Raw genomic sequence first — 15,020 nt, forward strand, 5'->3', positions numbered from 1 at the left:
TTGGGCTCCCCAATCATTGTGGCCAGTGATTACAGCCATGAAATTAAAAGATGCTTGCTCCCTGGAAGAAAAGCTATGACCAATCTAGACAGCATATTAAAAAGCAGAGATATCACTTTGCCAACAAAGGTCCATCTAGTCAAATCTATGGTTTTTCTGGTAGTCAAGTACAGATGTGAGAGTTGGACCATAAAGAAGGCTGATCGCAGAAGAACTGACGCTTTCAAACTGTGCTACTGGATAAGACTCAAGAGTCCCCTGGACTACACGGAGATCAAACCAATCCATCCTAAAGGAAATCAACCCTGAATATTCATTGCAAGGACTGATGCTGAAGCTGAAGTTTCAATACTTTGGCCACCTGGTGTGAAGAGTCAACTCACTGGAAAAGGCCCTGATGTTGGGAAAGACTGAGGGCAGGAGGAGAAGGGGGTGGCAGAGGATGAGATGGTTGGATAGCATCATCGACTCAATGGACATGAGTTTGAGCAAACTCCAGTAGACAGTGAAGGACACAGAAGCCTGACATGCTGCAGTCCGTGCGGTTGCAAAGAGACGGACACAAATGAGTGACTGAACAACAAATCAAACCCATGCCTGGAGCTGGAGGAGGAGGGGTGTCGGTCACACTAACTGGGAGACTAACTATGCGGGGGGTGGAGTGAATTTCCCAAACAAGAAGTCCAAGAACATCCTGTAAGAGACGAGGGGAAACAGCCCCCTACCCAGGAGAAGTGTGAGCTCCCCAGCCTTGGAGAACCAGGTGACAGACAAGCTGAGACTGAAAGAATGAAAAAGAGTTAGCATCGGAAAGGAGGGGTCGAAGGCATTTGAGGCAGAGCAAACAGCATGTATAAAGCATGCAGAAACTGCTAGTATTTCAGTAGGTCTGGAGCACAGAGTGAGATGAGCATTGACAAGAGATGATGTTGAACTGGCGTGGGCAGAGAGCAGACAAGGACTGTGAGCTTTTTGATGAGTGTTGTTTTTCAGTCGCTAAGTCATGTCCAATTCCTTGTGACCTCATGAACTGCAGCATGCCAGGCTCCTCTGCCCTCCACTATCTCCTGTAATTTGCTCAAATTCATGTCTATTGAGTCAGTGATGCTATCCAACCATCTCTTCCTCTGCCACTGCTTTTTCCTGCCTTCAATCTTTCCCAGCATCAGGGTCTTTTCCAGTGAGTTGCCTCTTCACATCAGGTAGCCCAAGTATTGATGAGGACAAAATTTATATTTCTAGGCAGTTTACCACTGGCTTGAGATACACAGATATGGGTTCAATCCCAATTCTCTCTCAATGGTTATGGGCAACTTCTCTGAGCTTCAGGGTGTTTTTCCTTTTTTTAAACTATCTAATCCATAAAATGCAACTATTACTAGCTCTCTCACAGAGTTACTGGAAGATTAAATGACAGGGTATATGTATGGCCTCTGACATACGGATGGTCTGGATAAAAAGTAGCTGTTGTTATTACTATCAGTGCCTCTCTCAGGCCTAGCATGCCTGCCCTCAAAGACCAAACAATAGTAGGATCAGTAAACACTGTAGACTGAAGGATTAGCTTCCCCTGTGAATCAGCTTTGCCCCTGAACACAGCTCCTTACTCCAGCAGCTCCTTAGCACCCTTGACCCTGTTCCCTGGTGCCCTCCAAATCTCAAGGTATTTCTAAAACTCAGCTATCAACGGGCTGGGGCCCCAGACTCCTGAGCCTCCAGAGGTGACTCTGCCCCATAGATGTGCTCAGAATGACAGTGAAATGACAACGCAACCAGGGCTAATCTGGACTGGGGAGAAGCCAAGAGGTAACTAAGGAGTCACAGCTGCCTGAGGGAGATCTGAGGAAAGCTGGGCTGAGTGAAGCTTCTCAGAGCCTTTGCTGGCCTTTTCTGGAAGATTAACTCCCTGCAGCAGGAACTCTAGAGCTTTAGCACCCCTTTCAAAGCCTATGCAGGGCTTCCCTGGTGGCTCAGAGGTTAAAGCGTCTGCCTGCAATGTGGGAGACTTGGGTTCGATTCCTGGGTTGGAAAGATCCCCTGGAGAAGGAAATGGCAACCCACTCTAGTATTCTTGCCCGGAGAATCCCATGGATGGAAGAGCCTGGTGGGCTACAGTCCACGGGGTCGCAAAGAGTCGGACACAACTGAGCACTTTCACTTCAAAGCCTATGCAAGTGAAAAGGCTTACCATGTCTGAAAGTCTGGACTTTAGGTCTGTAACTCATATCTCCCCAGAGGCTGAAGGCCTTTCTGTGTCTCTATTCAGAGGCTGCTAGACACAGACTTTTCCAGGCACTCCTGAAGGGTATAGGGTAGTGGCAGATGTTGAGTATACTGTATTTACTTGATCACCAATATGCAGTCTGTGAAAGCTTCAACTTTGAAGTCACACAGAACTGGGTCTGAAACCCAGCTATGCTCCTCACTCACTGTAAAACTTTGGGAAAAGTACTCTACCCCGATCCTCAGTTTTCTCATCTGTAAAATGGGAACAGTATTGCTAAGAAGATTAAATAACATATGAGAGGTGCTAGATGTGATCCTTCATAAATATCAGTTCTTTCCTTCCTTTGATGCTACCAAGCTCCTTTTCCCACTCTTGGATCCTTTCTCTTACTCTTTAGCCACTATCTTGTTTCCCATTCTTGCTGTGAACTGACCATCAGAAAGGTTCACAGTCCACTGGGAACAATTCCCTCCCCAACCCAAGGCATTTGCACTCAGGCAGCAATAAAAGCCACAATCACTCCATCATGTGAATTAAGCATTATGCCAGATCTTATGCCAAGGGTGGGGGATACCATGAAGAATAATGCACAATCTCCTCCTTAAGAATCTCTTCCCCAGTGGGAGAAAGCAGCAGAAAAGAGCTCACAATAATACAGTGAGAGTGATAAAGGGGAAGCTACCCAGAGAGTCAGGGGGCATTTAAGGAGGAGATGATACATGCAGTAACTCTCCAAGGATGAGTAGGTATTCACTGCAAGAAAGACACTGAGAAAAGAGCAAAGGAAAGACATGAGCAAAATCAAGGAGGGGACCTAGAACTTGGCTTGTGCAAAGAAATGGGCAGTTCTGGATTCCTGGACAATAAAGTAGCATATAGCAGATGCCCAGTTAATATATGTTTTGGAAAAGCACAGAAAAGAGTGTGATGGGAAATACACCAAACTGTTCACCTACATTGAGGCTGCAAATACGGAGGAAGTCTTTCAGTTGTTACTTTATATTCTACTACATTATTTGTTACAAGTACATATCAATTTTATAATTTAAAAATATACTTTTTAATGCAGAAAAACGTTAATTTGGACTACAGTGCACAGAACAAGTTGGAATGGGGGTAAGTCCAAAGCAGGGAGACCAGTTGCAAGGCTACTGCAGGGGTCAATGTGCTAAACCAGAGAAGTAGCTGTGGGGATGGGGAGAAAGAAAAGTCAGGAGTATCAACACTGTGGAGTCGTGTGGGTGGTGGTACATGTACTGAAAAAGGGACCAGGAGTGAAAATCAACCTCAGTAAGGAGGGCAGGAGAGGTATAGAGACAAGAAGAGCAATTTTATCCTTGTGGACACGGAGGTACCCAACGGATATCCAAGTGGAGCTGCTCAGCTGGTGACCTGAATATACAGCCCTGATGTTTAGGGAAAGACAGAGATGAAGGAGATATGATGGTGAGAAATAGCAGCATGTAAATCATTAAAGCCATGGGGACAGGTGACATCTATCTATCTCCAGCGAGAGTACAACACAGGTGAAAAAGAGGGGGTCCAGGGTGGACACCAGCCTTAAAATCAGGGAAAGAACTCATGAAGATGTCAGAGAAGGAACAGCTAGAGGATTAAGAAGAAAATCAAGAGGTCACAACGCCTTAGAGGAAAAACAGTTTGGAAGGGGGGATGATAATAGTGTCAAACAGTTCTGAGAGGTCAAGGAAGACGAAGACTCAAAAGTGACCTTGACATGCATGCCCACCAAGATCCCTGGGTTTCCAGGGAGGTGCCACTCAGAACGATCCTAGATAGGAAGGGCGGGCTATGGAGCCTCCATCCTTTTCATGGCTGTATCTGAGCTGACTTTCGCCCTTTGCTTTCTAGCCCCAGTAGTGCAGGACCCAAACCTTGTCACTGCGCTGTCTCTAAGCCTGGCCTGTTACATTCTGAGTTTTATAAAATCCCCTCAAATGGAATGGGCTGCAAACCATGAGTGCAGCACATGAAACACACCTGGGTGTCCTGGGAAAGGCACCAGTCCTGGCGCATCTCTAATTCTTCCTTTGATCCTGAGCAAGCCATAGTTCCTTAATGCGCCTCCGTTTTCCCATCAGTAACTTAAGAGGATCAGAAGGGATCATCTTTAAGGTGTCCTTCCAACCCTTATATTCCATGATCCAATAAGCCACATGAAGAGACACACTCCTGCTTTGCTTTTCCTGGGCAGAGACCTTTTGAAAATCTGGCTTTCTGAAGTAAAAAGTTTGTTCAGAAATCACAATGTTAATTAGCCATGGGTAAGAAAATCCCATGGACGGAGGGGCCTGGTAGGCTGCAGTCCATGGGGTCGCTAGGAGTCGGACACGACTGAGCGACTTCACTTTCACTTTCCACTTTCATGCATTGGAGAAGGAAATGGCAACCCACTCCAGTGTTCTTGCCTGAGAATCCCAGGGACGGGGGAGCCTGGTGGGCTGCCGTCTATGGGGTCGCACAGAGTCAGATACGACTGAAGCGACTTAGCAGCGGCAGCAAGAAAGCATAAGCCCACCAGAGTGACTCCCTTACCCTGCATCCAAGTGTAGGACCTACAGTCATGTAGATTTCAAACACAATGAAGAAAGGAGATCACTCTGAATTGATGTCTGACTTCAGAGAAAGCCCTGCTCTTTAAGCCCTTCTTTTGTGTCAGTGTCCAATGCGGGACAGCATAAGAGGGGTGACTATGCCCAGCTTCAAATCCCTACTTATGAGTTGTACTGCCTCAGGCAAATAGACTTTATCTAGCCTTTCTGTTGGAGAAGGCAGTGGCACCCCACTCCAGTACTGTTGCCTGGAAAATCCCATGGGCAGAGGAGCCTGGTAGGCTGCAGTCCATGGGGTCGCTAAAAGTCGGGCATGACTGAGAGGCTTCACTTTCACTTTTCACTTTCATGCATTGGAGAAGGAAATGGCAACTCAATCCAGTGTTCTTGCCTGGAGAATCCCAGGAACGGGGGAGCCTGGTGGGCTGCCGTCTATGGGGTCGCACAGAGTCGGACATGACCGAAATGACTTAGTAGTAGTAGTGGTAGTAGTAGTAGCCTTTCTGTGGGAGAAGGCACCGGCAACCCACTCCAGTACTCTTGCCTGGCAAATCCCATGGACGGAGGAGCCTGGTAGGCTGCAGTCCATGAGGTCGATAAAAGTCGGGCACGACTGAGAGGCTTCACTTTCACTTTTCACTTTCATGCATTGGAGAAGGAAATGGCAACTCACTCCAGTGTTCTTGCCTGGAGAATCCCAGGGACAGGGGAGCCTGGTGGGCTGCTGTTTCTGGGGTCGCAAAGAGTCGGACACGACTGAAGGGACTTAGCAGCAGCAGCAGCAGCAGCAGCCTTTCTGTATATTGCCTTTCTCTGCTGTAAAATAAGAATAAGTACTTCATAAGACTGATATGATGATTAAATGAGTTAATATTTATAAAGCATGTAGAACAGCACCTGGTACTGTGTTAAGAAACATAACACACATGATTGTTAAATAATAATCATACATACATACATGCATGCATAAACTGGTTCACTCTCTCTGCTCTGTAATCCAGGATGTCAGCTTCACCTTCTAAACACAGTCAAGCAGTTCTAACCCACCCTGTCATGCTAGCAAAATGGATAAACAATTCTACCTTAAATCTTTACCCTATAATATGTAGGGGAAAAGAAACACATCTTCCAACAGCTATTACAGAACAAAAATAAAGCTTTATTTATTTATTTATTTTAAAGTATGCTTATAATTGGGGACTGTGGTCAATAAGGATCAACCCCTTCAGCAGGGATTAGGTCAGTCCCACTCAAACCTACAGCTCAGGAGTAAGGCAATGGAGAGGGTCCCAGAGGAAGATCAGAGTATGATTTGATTAAGGGACGGAAGATGTTTTGTATAAGTGTCTACTAGATGACAAGTATCATGCTATACCGTAGGGATATAATCCTCGAAGTCACAATTCCTGCCCTCCAGGAATTCACAGCTTATAGGAGGAGACAGACAGTTATAACACAGCACAAGAAAAGAAACACAAACCTGAGAGTATAGAAAAACTTATACTATATATAAGTATATATATAGAGTATATACTTAGTCAGCCAGGCCAAGGGACAAAGACATATTAAACAGTGTGGGGTGGGGGGCTGTCAAGGAGCTTCCTAAAAGAGGTGAATTTTGAAGGATAAGCAGAACTTCATCAAGTGAAGAAGGAGAGAAGGAATTTCTAAGCACAGAGAACAACATGATCAAAGGCATAGTAAAAACAATTAGTTCAGAATGACTGGTACATAAAGTATGTGTAAGGATGGGGAGAGCAAGCTGTTGGGGAAGAGTGGTGAAATGTGAGGATGGAGAGGCCAGCAGACCCCACATCAGGTCAGATTTATGCTGAGAGCTACGTGGCAGTGGCAGGACCTCAACAGTTGAAAATCTAGGGTACGGGTAAAGTAAAAGATCAGGCAGAAGAAAAGGAACCAGGAAAAATGTGTTACCAGAGAAGTTAAAGGACTCCGGTGAAATAGAAGAGGAAAACATTTTTAAACGAAAATGACAAAAAGGGGTAGTTGCTGCAAAGAGATTAGGTTGGATAAAGTCTGGGAAGACTTGTGATTAGTAATTGATGTTGACCTTAACCTCTGACAGAGCAGCTTCAGTGATGGTGGAAGGACCAGGATTGCCTGGAAGTTAGTGAATGGGAGTTAAAAGTTGAAAGAATGACAGTACACTACTCTTTCAAAAATGTTTATATTTTGCAATAAATACACACTCGGGAACTTCCCTTCAGAAATTTATACTAAAGAAAAAAATGGGAACATGTGAAAAGACTTATTTGTAAAGGTTGTAATGTTAATTATAGCAAATAATGGGAAATAACCCCATGATTATGGTTTAAAATGGCTAAATTACAATGCATCCATAGAATGGAAATTTTCATACAGTAATTAAAAAATAACATAGAATACTCATTGACAGAAATGTCAACTTACAAAACAGAATACCCAGAATGCTTTCAATGTTGACATAAATGACTATTATAAGTGCATAGAAATAATACTGGGAGGATACAAACCCAAATGTCAACACTGATGATTACTTTTCAGAAGTGTGATTATGGATGTTAGAAATATGTTCCATTATTTGTACTTCCCAATTTTTCTACTACTTTATTACTTTTATAATGGAAATAAAAAGAGCTTGCCCATAGTAAAAGGAGAAATAAATTAACTTCAAAGCAAATATGCTTAGGCTTCTCTAGGCTGGAGAATATTTTAGCTCACTTACAGTTGAAAGAAAAAGAAGAGGCAAGATTGAAGCTAGGGGAGAGGGAGAAGGAGATAGACCCTGAAAGATGAGGGGGTACACAGGGATAAAGGCCCAAGGGACATGAGGTGAGGATGACAGAGGACCCAAAGGCAATGCAAAAGAGAAGTGATCACGGAGGCACAATCACCTGCCACTCGGTGTGTGGAGAGCAGGGAGAAGATTAAGGGGATGGAGGAGAATGGAAGAGGTTTACTTACAACAGCTGCTGTGGGGAATTAGGAAATCAATTAACAATAAGTGAAGGGATTGTAAAGAGGCTCCAAGGGAGGGCCCAGCTGCCACAGAGGAACAGGAATTGACCCCACTGTCAGTTAATTTATTAGCTACAGCTAAAGAGAAATATGTGGCCTGGATCCGTCCAATGCATATCCAAATAATATCCAGAAGACCTGACCCAGACTAAGTACACCCACTAAGGACCATACTAATGTACTGGCTAATGTAAGCCCATCTCTTCTAGTTTGGTCTCATGCAGTTGTACATCTTCATTGTAATCATTATTAAAAAATAAATCAAAATAAAGGAAATGAGTGAAGCCAATAAAATGAAAAAGAGTCTAAGGAAAAGATACTTTATCAGCCAAAATGATGAAATGTTAAAAGATCACTAACACATTGAACCAAAATACACAGCCAGCTGTTCCCAGGACTGCTGGTGCTTGTTCAGTTCCTCAATGAGTGAGTGCAAAACTTGTCCTAGTGTCTGATTATTTATAAAGAGTCTCTGACAGGTAGATGATTACAAGATATCCCTGTCTCATATGGTATCAGACTTTCCTATCTGACTAGTATAATCATTAGTACTCACCTTGAAGGGGAAGTATCAGCAAATTCAAGATTGTTAGAAAACAAGCAGAATCCTCATATTATATAGTTTGTGTTTTTTGGAATCACTCCTTGGACTGAAAGGAGTCCAAATCATATATCTCATAAGGGACTGATATTAAGAATATATAAAAACTCATACAATGCAAAAACAAATATAACCCAATTAAAAAGTGTACAAAGGACAGGAATAGACATTTCTCCAAAGAATATACACTAACAGCCAACAGACACATGAAAAGGTGCTCAGTACCACTAGGGAAATGCAAATCAAAACCACAGTGAGATTCCAGTTCACACCCATTAGGATGGAGACTATTATTATTTTTTTAAAAGGTAAAAAAACAAAGTGTTGGCAAATTTGGAACCCTTATGCACTGCTAGTGGGAATGTAAAATGATGTAGCTGCTGTCAAAAACAGTGTGTGGTCCATAAGAAATTAACCATAGAATTAGCATATGATTCAGCAACAGTCTTTTTGGATATATACCCAAGGAACTGAAATCAGGAATTCAAACAGATATTTCTAAACCAATGTTCATAACAATATTATTCACAATAGCCAAAAGGTGGAAATAACTCAAATGTCCTTTGATGAATGAATAAACAAAATGCACATGTATACAAAAGGTTTTTGTTCAGCCTCAAAATAATGAAATTCTGATACATAATACAACATGGATGAATCTTAAAAACACAGCCAGAAATAAATAAGCCAGAAACAAAAAGACAAATATTCCGTGATTTCACTTGTATGAGGTAACTGTGTTCAGTCACTCAGTCTTGTCCAAGTCTTTGCGACACCATGGGTTATAGCCCACCAGGCTTCTCCCTCCATGGGATTCTCCAGGCAAGGATACTGGAAGTGGGTTGCCATTTCCTTCTCCAATGAGGTAATTAAAGTAGTTAAATTCACAGAGACAGAAAGTAGTCTAGTGGTTATTAGTATCTGGGGGAGAGAAGAATGGGGAGTTATTATTGAATAGATACAGAGTTTCAGTTTGGGATGATGAAAAATTTCTGATGTTGGAAAGTCATGATGGATGCACGATAATGTGTACTTAAAGACGCTTACTTCTTGGAAGGAAAGTTATGACCAACCTAGATAGCATATTCAAAAGCAGAGACATTACTTTGCCAACAAAGGTTCGTCCAGTCAAGGCTATGGTTTTTCCTGTGGTCATGTATGGATGTGAGAGTTGGACTGTAAAGAAGGCTGAATGCTGAAGAATTGATGCTTTTGAACTGTGGTGTTGGAGAAGACTCTTGAGAGTCCCTTGGACTGCAAGGAGATCAGCCCTGGGATTTCTCTGGAAGGAATGATGCTAAAGCTGAAACTCCAGTACTTTGGCCACCTCATGGGAAGAGTTGACTCATTGGAAAAGACTCTGATGCTGGGAGGGATTGGGGGCAGGAGGAGAAGGGGACAACAGAGGATGAGATGGCTGGATGGCATCACTGACTTGATCACTCACAGATGTGAGTCTGAGTGAACTCCAGGAATTGGTGATGGACAGGGAGGCCTGGCATGCTGCGATTCATGGGGTTGCAAAGAGTCGGACATGACTGAGCGACTGAACTGAACTGAACTGAACTGAACGCTACTGAATTGTATACTTAAAAATGGTTAAGATGGTATATTTTATGTTATATATATTTTATCACAATTAAAGAGTCTATTTAAAAAGGCTGAACATACAAAAAAAGATGGGAAAGTGCAGTTAAATGTTCACAGTGGTTACCTTTAGGGTTTGGTTTACAGGTTCTTTTTTTTCTTTACACTATTATTTTCCACATTATTAACTTCTGAAATGAGAAAAAAAGGTTTTTTTTTCACTGCTGTACCTTCTGATGAAAAATATTTCCATCAAGCACCAATTTATAAAATGTCAATAATGATTTTTTTCCAGAGCAAATATGGAGTTTACTTAAGCATTATACAAAAATAGTTACAAGTAGTCTGAATAGCAGAGAAGCAATTTTGATATTTTTTTGGTGGAGTCTAACTTGGAATCTCTTTTTTCTTTCAGATGATTATTTACTGTGTCAGCAATAATCTTTAAATTATAACTATATACTGAAGATAAGATCCAGCTTCTTAATCAATTCAACAAACATTAGCTGAACACTCAGGATGTATTGGACCTAAGCCAAGCTGCTCAAAAAACCCTTGCCCTTTGAGTCTAAATTATAAGGGGTGATCTTGATTGACTGAAAGTTTTTTCACCCTTTGCTATCACCACTTCTATCCCTGGGGGTAACCATGGTTAATCATTTGGAGTATATGCCTAAAACCCTTTTTCAGTGTACACCATATATTCTTTTTGACAAATATAGCTTTAAAAATTACTTTCTAAATTCCGCACTAACACCTTTCTATGTTGGTACAGGAAGAACTATCTTTTGTTTGAAGTTACAAAATTGTTTGAAGTTACAAAGTAGTTCAAAGTAAAGGTACACCATTATTTATTTATTTACCCATTTTCTCACTGATGTATATTTAAATTGCCTACCACTTTTTGCAGAACTACAAAAATGATACGACAAAAATCCTTGAATATTTATCCTTGTAAGCTCCTGTAACTATTTCTGAAGCATGAATACCTAAAAGTGAAATTACTAGATCATGTCATACACTTTGAATTTATGCTACTTAACTGTATTTTATAATCCATGTGTGCTACCTTAAATCTTTCCTGGAACAATGTATTTATGTGTTTATACACAGAGTGGGGATTTTACTTTCAAAAGACACAAAACTGAAAGAGGGAACTTTGTCTTTTCAGGAAGCCCACAGAACTGGAAGTGGGTCAGGAATGTTTGGTGGAGACAGAGTAGACTGAGGGATTTTATTCTTTTTGTTGCTCAATCTCCTTTTAACCTTTTTTCTTATTTAGACAATAGAAAACAATTTTGGACAACTGCCTATAGCTTGTACCAATGAATAAAAAGACATTCTTACTGGTGAAGCTGCCAACCAACAAAATGGAGATCCCCTAGAAGCTTCTCATTATAGGAACTGTCCAAGCTGAGGTGATATGGCCCATAAGAGAGGCCACACATTGTGCTGGTTAAAAACACAGACCCAGGAGGCAGGATGTCTAGATTTGAGTCTTCCCTGGTGGCTCAGATGGTAAAGCGTCTGCCTGCAATGCGGGAGACCCTGGTTCAATCCCTGGGTTGGGAAGATCTCCTGGAGAAGGAAATGGCAACCCATTCCAGTACTCTTGCCTAGAGAATCCCACGGATGGAGGAGCCTGGTAGGCTACAGTCCATGGGGTCGCAAAGGGTCAGACATGACTGAGCGACTTCACTTTCACTTTCTGATACTTAGCTGAAAGACATTGGGCATATTACTTAATCCTTTTATGCCCCCAGTTTCTTTATCAGTAAAACAGGAATAATAATAGTACCTTCCCGATAGAGTTGTTATGCATCATTTGTTCTCTTCCATATTTAAAAATATCTTTCAAAAGAAAGAAGGAGGAAATTCACTTTCTAAGATTATATACCTTGTATCAGTTTTTTAAAAATCCCCATAGAAGTTAAATCACCCAAGATGGGGTTGGGAGAGAAAAGGTCGTGAGGGTAAGGCACTGATGAAGAATTCTGGTTCCCAATCCCTCAGAAGTGGGTGAATTCCAGAGTTGTTTGGGGAGCAACATCGTAACAAGGAAACCAGCAAAACACAGGAGTTGGAGAGACCATCGTGAGAGAATATTCAAAGTAATTTTAGGAAATTCTCTGGAGGGAAACAGCAAGTTAAGCATCATATCTCATCACGGTGAAGTGGAAAGAAAACTGGATGGCAGTCAGAGAATGGGGTTTTGGTTCTAACACTTGCGCCACCTTGGTCAACTGACTTCACCTGTCTGAGCCTCATTTTCCTTAAAACAAAATTACTCTGTACCTTACTTTCTTCCGCTCTCAAAATCTTTGATTCTGGCAATCAGTAACCAAATTTAGGAGACATTTGATAGTCACGGCCCTCACACTAAGGCAAATGAAATGCTGTAGTATATAGTCCTTTCATTAAGGAGGTCAAACAAGGGAATCCTGGAAGGCTGAGATGTGGAATTGGGTGCTCATTGAGGGATGTTCTCTAGGGAATAATATGGCTTAGTTGCCTCTTTCAAAGTCACAGAAACATAGACTGCCAAAACTGGAATGTATCCAGTCTCATCTTCTCATTCTGCAGATAACAGGAGGCTCAGAAAAGTTAAATGACCTGGCCAAGGTCATCTAGCAATATGTACAGAGCCAAGACTAGACCTCAACCTTCTTAACAGGTCAGAGTTTTTCCCACTATCCCTGCTGTCTGTAAATGTGAGGCCACAAGGGCCTAGCACACAGTAAGTATTCACTCACATATGGTTTTTAATTGAAGAGTATGTTGGACACAGCAGGGCTGGGGCTAGGGTAAGGCAGAGGGGGTACTAGTGTCAGGTGCCAACTTAAAGGGGGAACACAAAACACTCAGCATTCAAAACATAATATTTTTAATGCACTATCTAAAAAATTAAAAATCCATGAACAAAATACACAATATCAAAATTCTAAATAAAGACAGAATTGGACTCTGCACTTGTGCAAACCTGCCTCACCCATCTCATCCAACTGGAACTCTGGTTACAATAAAATTTTGTTTACAAAAGAAGGTGACTAGCCACAGCCATAGTTTGCACATTTGTTTATAATACTGCATTAAAACATTATCTTGATTTCTGATCTTTTTGATGTCCCCTTAAATTTTGCACTTATGGGGAATGTCTTACTCTTTACACCCTAGTGTTGCCCTGGGCAAGACAAGGAATATCCCTACCCTCAGGCCCAGGGCATACTATACCTAAAAACCCCAGGTTTCCTGGCCTGAGGTGGAAGGCTCCCGAAAGGGAATCTGGGGGAGGGATGGGTTTTGAGGATACACGAATTTCCTCAGATTATAGTCAAGACACTGTGTTCACAAACCTTTCCCTGAGGAAAAGATTTTTTTTTCCATTTAATTGGTTTGTTGTTAATAAATTGGCATCACGTGAAGAAGTGAGGGTGTGCTCCAAGGCAGGCTCCTGTGTGCAGTAAGTCTCAGGCCAGAGACACTGCCTTGAGGCAGGGGCAGGACACAACAGGGCACCGCCAACCTGTGCCACAGGGATGGCAGGAAAAGCCCCCCACACACTCCTGGGGGAGCCCCTTTGGGATGAACACAGTGGGAACACAGCAAACAGGCCTTAGTCTTCACAGTCGCAAAAGACCCCCAAAAGATTAAGAAGCCCTGCCACAGAACGAGGGAGGAAGTCTGCGTCTAATATCCATCCATCCTGCTGCTGCTGCTGCTAAGTCACTTCAGTCGTGTCCCACTCTGTGCGACCCCATAGACGGCAGCCCACTAGGCTCCCCCGTCCCTGGGATTCTCCAGGCAAGAACACTGGAGTGGGTTGCCATTTCCTTCTCCAATGCATGAAAGTGAAAGTGAAGTCCCGCAGTCGTGTCCAACTCTTCGCGACCCCATGGGCTGCAGCCTACCAGGCTCCTCTGTCCATGGGATTTTCCAGGCAAGAGTACTGGAGTGGGGTGCCATTGCCATCCATCCTACTCCCCCCCATTTTCCCGACTCCTCATTTCTCCTTCATTATTCTTCCTGCATTAAATGCACCCCTTTGAGAAAAGACTTTCTCACCGAAGTGCAAATGACTTGGTAAGACACAAATCCCTGTTTATTCACTTCGCTCAAAAGCCGAATAGCACTGAAACATGTATATTATCACATGTGAAACAGATCGCCAGTCCAGGTTTGATGCATGAGACAGGGCACTCAGGGCTGCTGCACTGGGATGACCCTGAGGGATGGGATGGGGAGGGAGGTGGGAGGGAGGGTCAGGATGGGGAACACATGTACACCCACGGCTGATTCATGTCAACGTATGGCAAAAACCACTACAATATTGTAAAGTAATAAGCCTCCAATTAAAATTAATAAATAATTTTTTTTAAAAAGCCATGGGCCAATGTTAATAGTCTCTTAAGGTAGCAATTTAAATAATAGGAACAAGCTTTAGGAGGCTTCTCCCTGGCCTTCCACCTCAAATCCCTTCCATCATCACGCGTCCTCAGAGGCTTCCTAACCCTTCCCTGGTGTGTCTCAACACTTGCAAATAGCCACAGCCAACATATGACAAGGTGACATGTCGTGGAGAGTAAGTAAAACACAACACCTGCTGAAAAAGAAACATTCTCGCAGAGGGAGGCAACTTAGCACACCAGTTACCTTTCTTCTCTGGGCTTTGCCTTCACAGGCCTCAGAAACGCTCAGGCACAAACACTCAGGACCGGAAACGTTGGGGCGGGGCCCGCGCAGGGGCTCACGGGAATAGGCGGGGCCACGACACCCCTACAGCTGCCGTGGCCCTGATTGAAAGTTGATTAATAGTTCCCTGCTTCTGGCTACCAATGCTACTGCAATCGAACTGGCAAATATTTACCTTGGAATCCGAGTGACTGAAAATATTTGGTTGGAGCCAGATGCGTCGCGTGTCTGTCCCAGAAATATTAGCTAAAGGAGTGATTTAGGAAAATAAAATGGTGGGTGGGGTACCTGCCTGACCGAGATGTTTACTTTCCTCTGGCTCCTGCAG

At 42.9% G+C, this 15,020-nt stretch overlaps 1 protein-coding gene and 1 long non-coding RNA gene across 12 annotated transcripts in view; one reads left to right on the plus strand and one right to left on the minus strand.

The window, feature by feature from the left end:
* The window catches only part of RPAP2 (RNA polymerase II associated protein 2), a 129,538-nt gene extending 116,477 nt beyond the window's left edge, over nt 1-13,061 (plus strand). For 3 of the 11 annotated variants that reach the window (XR_015160483.1, XM_086391137.1, XM_086391147.1), the window contains one exon: nt 10,419-13,061. Coding sequence is in view for 2 of the 11 variants with exons in the window: in XM_086391156.1 (XP_086247282.1) it covers nt 10,419-10,422 (4 nt within the window). In the remaining 9 variants the exon portion in view is untranslated. The remainder of the gene's footprint in view (nt 1-10,418) is intronic. The other 8 variants (XR_015160492.1, XR_015160490.1, XR_015160480.1 and 5 more) reach the window with 4 other exon arrangements.
* Nucleotides 1,334-14,789, minus strand: LOC147375806 (uncharacterized). The gene is made up of 2 exons (XR_015160505.1): nt 14,654-14,789; nt 1,334-5,613 (listed from the first exon to the last, which is right to left on the minus strand). It is a non-coding gene; the product is annotated as an uncharacterized LOC147375806 (long non-coding RNA).
* Nucleotides 14,790-15,020: the final 231 nt, after the last annotated feature.

Source organism: Bos grunniens, chromosome 3 (assembly GCF_055505025.1).
Source record: "Bos grunniens cultivar Pamir isolate PY7600 chromosome 3, Bosgru_T2T1.0, whole genome shotgun sequence".
In the NCBI taxonomy this organism is placed as follows: Eukaryota; Metazoa; Chordata; class Mammalia; order Artiodactyla; family Bovidae; genus Bos; species Bos grunniens.